Below are 9,381 nucleotides of genomic sequence, written 5' to 3' on the forward strand. Positions count from 1 at the left end.
CCCTCTTTTAAATCTCCATGCCAGCAGAGGACACTGGCCCCATATCCTGCCAGTGGGATAGGTTTTGCAACCCAAGCCCCGAGATCAAGTTAAGCCATAGTCACCTCTTTTGTCTCATGTCTCAGCTTCATCACCCCATTTGGGATGACTCCATCCAGGTAGTTCACTTCCAGATAGGATTATCTAATCAATTTCCTGATGGATTCTCCTCTGAATTTGGTTTTTACTTTTCCTCTCTGGCCAACCACCAAGTATTAGAGGTATTGTAATGCCACTCCTACTAAAGGTAGCCAGCTGTGTCCATGTGACCAGGGCAGTTGTGCTCTGTGTTGTTCTGAACTAGGGAGCCACCCCGGCCCCTCTCTTCCACTGTGATGCTCAAAGACATCCAGAGGGACTGGATGGACAAGATGCCTGTGGCACTCTGTACTCTGTTGAGAAATGTCAGTTCCTAGGAGGCTCAAGATGCTAAATATGGTAAGAAGCTTCTGGACTGGGATGACATGTCAGAATAAAAATAGTCCAAATATGTGTAACTTTACTTCTAAGTAGACAGAAAAATAATAGCAATATTACATAGAACACAGTACAAGGTGATCTATGTATATAACTTCTAATCATCATAAATTTCTGAGTAAATATCATTTTACCCAGTGAACTAGATGACACACCTGAGGCCCAGAGAGACAAAAGCAGAATGAGCTAAGAAAGTGTACATCTAGAAGTCTTACAGGACCTGCTTTAAATGACAGGAACTGTTACAATACTGAAGTGGGTTTAAGTGTAAAGACTTGATTGGCCCAGGGAGAGTAAAGGGGGCCAGAGTGGGGACAGAGCGAGGGGAGCAGGGCCTCTTCACTGTCTGAATGGGGAGTCCCAGCCAGTCACCACCAAATATGCTGCAGGTGACAGTGGGGTACATGGTCTATACAAGAATTTAAAGCTAAAATAAAACTGATTAAAAGCTGGTCTGTTTTTTACTGTCACCCCAGCCAGCTGTCCTAAACAATGGGATAAAATACTTTTTACCCTTTTAGGGGAGGTGGGGAAGAGAGACCTTCCCACTGCCCTCTTTCTCTCATGTGTGCCTTGGGACCCCTTGCCCCTCCCACCTGAGCACTTAACAAGGGGGTCAGGGAAAGGGAGGAGTCTGGGAAGCTCTGAGAACAGAAGCATTTTAGCCTGTAGGGTCACCTGAGTGGAGAGCAAAGATGGGCCCCCAGGATGGACCCCACCTATTCTGGAGGAAGGAAGAGAGGCCTGGGGGGAGTGTGGGGTAGACAGGCTGCTAGGATGCCCACTGGAAGACTCTGAGTCCCAGTAGAGTACTGCCACTACCACCTGGGGGCCGCCCTCCATGCCACCTGCTGGTTATAATCAATTGGCAAGCACACTGAATGACCAATTCCCAGCCTGCCTCTCACCCTACCCCACATTCTATACTAAGGATCTGGAGATCAGATCCTCCTCCTGACTCCCCAGCAAGAGCTGCCCTGCCCAGGCTCCACTGGGCAAGACTTAACAGGCAATCTGTGCTCTGCCCTATCCCTGGTCTAAGCGCTGGCCCTCACAGTGACAACCTCTCTCTCCTCTGCAGGAGCCAGGTCGAACCCACCAGGGATTCACCTAAGAATCAAGGTCCTGTAGCCACAGAGCCAGACAAGGATCAAGGTCCAGTGGGCCCGGGGCCTCTGAAAGATCAAGGTCCTGGGATCCAAGAGCCTTCAAAGGGTCAAGGCCCCACAGTCCCAGAGCCTCTGAAGGATCAAGCTCCTGTGGTCCCGGAGCCTCTGAAAGATCTAGGTCCCATACTCCCTGCATCAATTAAGGATCAAGATCACACTGTCCCTGAGCCTTTAAAGAAAGAAGGTTCTGTGATCCCAGCATCAGTCAAGGACCAAGATTCCTTGGCCCCCATGCCTCTAAAGAATCAAAGTCCTATGGTTCCAGCAAGAATTGAAGATGAAGGTTCCATGGTACCAGAGCTTCTGAAGGATCAAGGCCCCACGGCCTCTGCACCTGTTAAGGACCAAGGTCCCCTGGTCCCAGCACCTGTCAAGGACCAAGGCCCTGTGGTCCCTGAGCCTGTGGATCAAGGCCCCATGGTCCCAGCGCCTATCAAGGACCAAGGCCCCACGGTCCCTGAGCCTGTGGATCAAGGCCTCATGGTTCCAGCACCTGTCAAGGACCAAGGCCCCATGGTCCCGGAGCCTGTGGATCAAGGCCCCATGGTCTCAGCACCTGTCAAGGACCAAGGCCCCACGGTCCCTGAGCCTGTAGATCAAGGCCCCATGGTCTCAGCACCTGTCAAGGACCAAGGCCCCATGGTCCCTGAGCCTGTGGATCAAGGCCCCATGGTCCCAGCACCTGTCAAAGACCAAGGCCCCATGGTCCCTGAGCCTGTGGATCAAGGCCCCATGGTCCCAGCACCTGTCAAAGACCAAGGCCTCACGGTCCCTGAGCCTGTGGATCAAGGCCCCATGGTCTCAGCACCTGTCAAGGACCAAGGCCCCACGGTCCCTGAGCCTGTGGATCAAGGCCCCATGGTCCCAGCACCTGTCAAAGACCAAGGCCCCACGGTCCCTGAGCCTGTGGATCAAGGCCCCATGGTCCCAGCACCTGTCAAAGACCAAGGCCCCACGGTCCCTGAGCCTGTGGATCAAGGCCCCATGGTCTCAGCACCTGTCAAGGACCAAGGCCCCACGGTCCCTGAGCCTGTGGATCAAGGCCCCATGGTCCCAGCACCTGTCAAAGACCAAGGCCCCACGTTCCCTGAGCCTGTGGATCAAGGCCCCATGGTCCCAGCACCTGTCAAAGACCAAGGCCCCACGTTCCCTGAGCCTGTGGATCAAGGCCCCATGGTCCCAGCACCTGTCAAAGACCAAGGCCCCATGGTCCTAGCACCTGTCAAGGACAAAGGTCCTATGGTCCCAGAGCAACTGAAGGATCCAAGTGCCATGGTCATAGAACCTGTGAAGAAGGAAGGTTCTGTGCTTTCTGAGTCTGTAGAGAAACAAGGGTTAGTGGTCCCACAGCTGGTCAAAGATCAAGGGAGAGGGGTCTCAGAACTTCTGAAGGATCATGAGTCTGTGACTGCAGCGCCTGTCAAGGATCAACGCCCCGTGGTCCTGGAGCCTGTCAAGAGTCAAGTTCCTATAATCCCGGTGCCTCTGAAAGATCAAGATCCTCAGGTGCCACCAGCAGCAAAGGACCAAGGTCCTGTGGTTCCTAAGCCTCTGAAGACTCAAGGTCTCAGGAGCCCTCAGCTGCCCACGGTCCCACCACCACCTCCAGTCATGATCCCAACTGTTCCCCATGCAGAATATGTCGATGGTTCCCCTTGACACTCACCCCTTGACATACCAAAGAAGGAGCTGGAGGTGAGAGTGCTCCCTCTCAGGGGCAGCGAAGACACTTATTTAATCTGCATGAAACACATATTGTATAGTCTTGCTGGAATCTAATAAAACTGGTCCCTCTGGCTCACCAGTGTCTCTCTGGATTCATTTGAGCGTGTGTGTGTGTGTGTGTGTGTGTGTGTGTGTGTGTGTGTACCATGCATACTGGAGAGCCAGCATGCAGGGCTCTGCATTTATTCATTTGGGCCATCTGAGAAATCCCCAGCTCCTGTGAGTTGTCAGCATGAGATGGGAGTAGGTGGGAGATGCTAGGATCCTGACAACTGGACCCCATTGTGAGGGTGTAGGCAGGACATACTTGTCTTTCCCCTTCACTGTCACACTCCAACCACATTGCACTTGTGACACCACAGGTAGGGGGTAGGACTTCTGCACATCAGGCAATTATCTACCACTAGCTGGGGATCCTATATTTAACTCAATTCTGACACTATCTACCTAGAGACAGCATTAGCTCCCACGGGTTAAGAGCTTCATCGTACAAGCCTGCCTCCTTGTCTCCCCAACTTCAGATGCCAAGTGCAAGTCCCAGGCTATACCTTGTACTTCTAACTGACTTGCTTTAATCAGGGTTCCCACAACTCTCTGCTTGGGTTCAATAGTTTGCTAGAATGGCTCACAGAACTCAGGGAAATATTTATGTTTACTGGTTTATCCTAAAAGGATAAATAACACACCAAGGTGGAGAAAAGAATAGGGTAATGTATAGAGGAAGGGACACACAGCCTCCATGCCCTGGCCAGGCACACCACCCTCCCAGTAACTCCAGCAACCTGGAAGATCTTCGAACCTCAAACTTTGGGGATTTTTATGACAACTTCATCATGTTGGCATAATGGAACATTAATTCTGTCTCCAGCCCCTCTCCCCTTCCCAGCAGATGGAAGGTGGGGCTGAAAATTCCAAGCTTCTAATTGTGACTTTGTGTTTCTGGCGACCAGCTTCCATCCCGAAGCTATCCAGGAGACCACCAAGAGTCTCCTCATTAAAACAAAAGACATTCCTGGACTTCCCTGGTGGTCCAGTAGTTAAGAATCTGCCTGACAAAACAGGGGATATAGGTTTGATCCCTGGTTTGGGAAAATTCCACATGCTGAGGGGCAACTAAGCCTGTACTCCCCAACTACTGAGCCCACGCTCCGCAACAAGAAAAGCCACTGCAATGAGAAACCCACACACCACAACCAGAGAATAGCCCTCACTTGCCACAACTGGAGGAAACCCGTGCACAACAATGAAGACCCAGTGCCGTGAATAAATAAATTTTTAAATAAAATAAAACAAAAGACACCTATCACCTAAGAAATTCCAAGAGTTTTAAGAGCTCTGTGCCAGGAACCAGGGGCAGAGACCAACACGTCTATTTTCTATTATTTCACAGGTCAAGTTCCATGAAAGCCTAGGTACCAAACAGATATCAAACCACAGCAGGCTGAGTCCTGGATTGTTCAGAGCAGAAGCCTACAGAGGAAAATGGGAACAGGGGCCCAGCTGGCCCAGGTTAATTCTGGATGACAGTTGTTTGCCAAGGGTCCCGAAGGTCATCCAGAGGTCGTGCTTCTTGAGAAAACTAGGCCTCCGATCAGAAGAGTCCCAGGACACTCATGAAGCAGATCCTAGCATTTGCTAGTCCTCACTCAGTATCCAGGACAGCTCAGCCAGGACTTCTCAAACAGTGCCTGAAATCCCCCACTCATTCATGCACGCAGTTTGACTTGTCCTTAGCACCCACTTTGTGACTCACTCCGTGCTGGGCATGAGGTCACAGAGGTAAAGAAGTCCTACTTCGGACAATAAAAGCTGGTGTCAGATGAAGCCCTAGGCCAACTAAAGGCCCGACTTTGAGAGGAGAGTGAAGAAAAAATGTCTAGCAGGGGCAGTCAGGAAAGCTTCTCAGACAAAGTAGCCATGAAGTACAGACAGCAGAGGTAGGAAGGGGTATCATGGATGTGGCCGGGGCAGGGGTGGGCGGGCAAGGTAAGCCCCCCTCTGGAAGTCCTTGAATGAAAGAAACCTGATTTGCATGAGGGATTGACCAAGGAGTGTAGCAGGCCTCTGAAGTAGACAACTGAGAGCAGGCAGGGGTGACCAGTTTTCTGAAGCCCAGGATGTCAGGGGGGAAGTCGGGTGGAGGGGAGCCAGTCCTGTAGGCTGTGAGTGTATCACTGGGAAAAAAGCTGGGGGGCTGCTGGAGGCTAAAGCCCACCTTGCCCATAGGTGCTTCCTGCTAGAATCCCACTGGTGTAAGTCACAGTAGCCTACCCTTTAAAGCCCAAAGCCCTGGGACTTCCCTGGTGGTCAAGCGGTTAAGAATCTGCTTTCCAATGCAGGGGATATGGGTTTGACCCCTGGTCAGGGAACTAAGATCCCACATGGCACTTAAGCCAGTGCCTTCTAGAGCCTGCATGCCACAATGAAAGATCCTACCTGCCACAACAAAGACCTGATGCAGCCAAATAAACGAATATTTTTAAAACAAATAAAAAGGAACCAAAGTCCTCAGGGGCCTGGGACCCTTGGGGAAGCAGCAACTGTTGCCTCCAACAAAGCTGGCTCCCAAGGAACACTCCTACCCCTTTAAGACTTTTGAGACCCCTTATGGTCATTAACCCCTTTAAAGGTCTCTTCTTTTTTTTCTTTTTGGTTGCATCCTGTAGCTTGTGGGATCTTAGTTTCATGATCCAACCCATGCCCCCATGCATTGAGTCTTAACCACTGGACCACCAGGGAAATCCCAAAGGGCTCTTTTTAAAGGAGCACAGGTTGGTTCTTACAGAGAAATCACAGGAAGTACTGGTGATTTCCAAATGGTCCGATTTTCTAAGCAACTGACCCCAAGCCTGTCTCCTCACTCTATTCCTAATAGCACCAGGGTTTTCTGCCCCCACTAGCCACTTCTATGGAGAAGGCAATGGCTCCCCACTCCAGTACTCTTGCCTGAAAAATCCAATGGACAGAGGAGCCTGGTAGGCTGCAGTACATGGGGTTGCTAAGATCAGACATGACTGAACGACCTCACTTTCACTTTTCACTTTCATGCATTGGAGAAGGAAATGGCAACCCACTCCAGTGTTCTTGCTGGGAGAATCCCAGGGACGGGGGAGCCTGGTGGGCTGCCACTTATGGGGTCGCACAGAGTCGGACACGACTGAAGCAACTTAGCAGCAGAAGCAGCAGCCACTTCTATAAACACACACACCCACACACACCGATTATGAGGATTCTTCCTGGCCCATCACAAGTTTACTGCTATATGAATTCTAATAGGGCCCTGCAGACAAGACAAGGCCACACTGAGGCTAAAGCAGTATTGTGTATGGATACCACCCCTCCTCCTTTCAGCTCTCCCTCTGACCCACACACCCAGTCCCAAGTCACACGCATTTCCGTGGGCCAGGCAGATGGTGCTATCTCTGAATGGGCAACATCTCACCTGGGGAAAATGTCCAGAAAGCCATAGGCTACCAGGGCTCCCCCTCTGAAGTGAGAGCTGCCTGGAAACAAGATCTGGGAGTCAGCCCCCCATGGCCCCTGCTAAGCTTCCTCAGGGACAGTGTCAGAATGGAAAGAGAAGTGGACCCAGCCTGAGGCTCTGGTGACTTGTTAAAGGTAGGAAGAGAAAGGCACAAAGGAAGCTGAGGAAGTGCTCGTCCAAAGCTGTATGGAGAAACCAGGGCCTGTGGTGCCAGGAGTGATTCAATACGGAGATGATGCCCAGCGTCAAAAGCTGAGAGAGAGTGCAACTCAGTCGAAAGGTGAGGGAGAGGAAGCTGTGGAATTTGGCAGCTTCCGCTTAGGAGCAGGTCGACCTCCAGTCCAGCGCCAGCCACTTGTTTCCTCATCTGTAGAATGGTCCTGATGATAAGAGGAAATTCTGAGGCCGAAAACCTCCAGCCCAGGGTTGAGCTGCAGGCCGCCGCCTCACCTGCATCACGCCCAGCTCTCCACTGCATTGGAAGAAGGCCTAGTGAAAGGGCGGGGCTCAAGGTCCGCTTTCTGGGCTGGGGCAGGGAGAGGCGGGAAATTAACTAGAGCTCAGCCCTTCTCAGATACAGACTTCGTCCTTGACCTCGTTCTTCCCAGGGGCAGCCATTTCCCAGCCCCTCCCCTGCACGCATTGTCCCCACCCTTCTCTGTCTCTCCCCTTCGCTGTCTGGCGAATCCAGACTAAGGACCCGGACTGGCCGCAGCCAGCAACCCCGCCCACACAGACGCGGCTGCCTGAGAGAGGGCGGCGCCCCTGCTTTGGAAGCCTGCAGGGTTCCGCGACTCGGAGCACGAAGATGCTCAGTCTCCGCTCAAGAGCCTCGAACCTGGCTCCAGGCTCCGAATCTGGGGATCGGACGTGGCCCCAGGGCTGTAAACTCTAAGCTCGCACCGCCAGCCCCGGTTCCAGTTGCCAAAGCTTCGGGGCGCGGGGTCTGGCCCTGGGGTAGAGAAGGCTGCCTAGAGAAGCCTGGGGACCCGCAGACGCGCGCCACCCGAAGGCGGGTCCGAGGGGCCCTTTAGGAGCTGGGGGGAGGCCTCGCTGGAGCCCCTGGTGGCTGATCTGAGGAAAGACTGATATTTAACTCCTCTCGCGCTGTGATCCCCGCCCTTAACACCTGGGGGTGCGAGGGCGGGTACCGCCGGAGCACATTTTTGGCATTCTCAGTAGCAAGGAGACGGCGCTTGCGGATTCGGGGCAGATCACAGGGCCAAGTCCTATTCCAGCAGCACCACCGTCTTTGTGGCGGCGAGGATGGACATCCAGAGGAAGGGGATGGGGAATGCACCCCAGTCTCAGTCCGAAACCTGGGGGGGTAAATTGCATCCATTTCCAGCCTCTGCTTCCAGTCTGCCACTAAGACCTATGCCCTCTGCCAGCTAAATAAATAATGAATCTGCCCTCTTTTTTCTATCTCTATGGCCACCCCCTCTTACCTCACACATATCACAGTTTGCAAATCTGTATGCGAATTACCTGATGGCACGTAGGATGTAAGAAAGGAGGAATTTTCTTATTTTGACAAATCAAATCAAATCTAGTTGAAGCTCCTCCTCTCCCTGCCAGGGTAGGCAGGAACTCTAATTAATCTTAGTCACTTTCCTGAAGCCTCCCCCCTCCCTAGGTCCAAGAGGCTTAGGCCTCTTGGAAGACACGTGATGGTTATCATGATGGCTGCCCCAACCCAGCTAGAGGGGCACTGCAGGCCCCATGCCCCTGAGCCATGCTTGGCTGGGGAGCTCCCTAAGCCTGCCCAGGTTGTGTGGTGTTAACATCGTTCCCCAGATATTCCTGCCACCACCCACATCCCTCAGAGGCCCCATAATCCAGACCCCCAACTCCCCACCCTTTCTAAACACTCCTGTTCCCAAGTCAGGCCATTGTCAAAACCTACACTTTTACCCCCTCTCCATCTAGGCTCATGCAGTTTAACATCCTCCATGGACTTAGAACTAATTCTTGGGGGGCAAGGGCTGCACCATTGTATATTCTCACTTACAACATATGAACATTCCAGCTTCTCCACATTCTTGTCAACACTTGTTATTGTCAATCTTTTTTATTATAGCAGTGATTTCTTTGCCTATTCCAGAATCTTCCAATCTTTCTTACACACCCAATAGATATGTAATAACTGTGTGTTGAACAGATGAATAGGAAAACAGGAAACAGCAGGTTTAAGCAGGAGGACAAGCTCAGTCTGGTACATGTTGAGTGGGAGATGCTTTTGAGACAAGGAGAGAGGTATCTAGGAGACTTCTGGATATTGTAGTCTCAGTCTGGAACAGGAGTCTGAGATGAAGGCAGAGATGGGGATCTCATTAAAATGTGGGCTTCGCTAGCCCTGGGAAGTTATGTGAGGCCATGAGAAAGGCTGCATTTACCCAGGGAGAGTGTGGAAAGTGAGGGAAAGGTCCAAGACAGAGTTTGGGGAAGCACCAACATTTCAGGGGTAGGAGAGGAAGGAGGCTCTGA

At 52.0% G+C, this 9,381-nt stretch overlaps 1 protein-coding gene across 4 annotated transcripts in view; it reads left to right on the forward strand.

The window, feature by feature from the left end:
- Positions 1 to 3,486, forward strand: part of MAP6 (microtubule associated protein 6) — an 84,781-nt gene extending 81,295 nt beyond the window's left edge. For 2 of the 4 annotated variants that reach the window (XM_027562860.1, XM_027562863.1), the window contains one exon: positions 1,598 to 3,486. In XM_027562860.1, the coding sequence (XP_027418661.1) occupies positions 1,598 to 3,344 (1,747 nt within the window). In that variant the 3' untranslated portion in view covers positions 3,345 to 3,486. The remainder of the gene's footprint in view (positions 1 to 1,597) is intronic. The other 2 variants (XM_027562862.1, XM_027562861.1) reach the window with 2 other exon arrangements.
- The last annotated feature ends 5,895 nt before the right edge of the window (positions 3,487 to 9,381 follow it).

The sequence above is a fragment of the Bos indicus x Bos taurus genome, chromosome 15 (assembly GCF_003369695.1).
Source record: "Bos indicus x Bos taurus breed Angus x Brahman F1 hybrid chromosome 15, Bos_hybrid_MaternalHap_v2.0, whole genome shotgun sequence".
In the NCBI taxonomy this organism is placed as follows: Eukaryota; Metazoa; Chordata; class Mammalia; order Artiodactyla; family Bovidae; genus Bos; species Bos indicus x Bos taurus.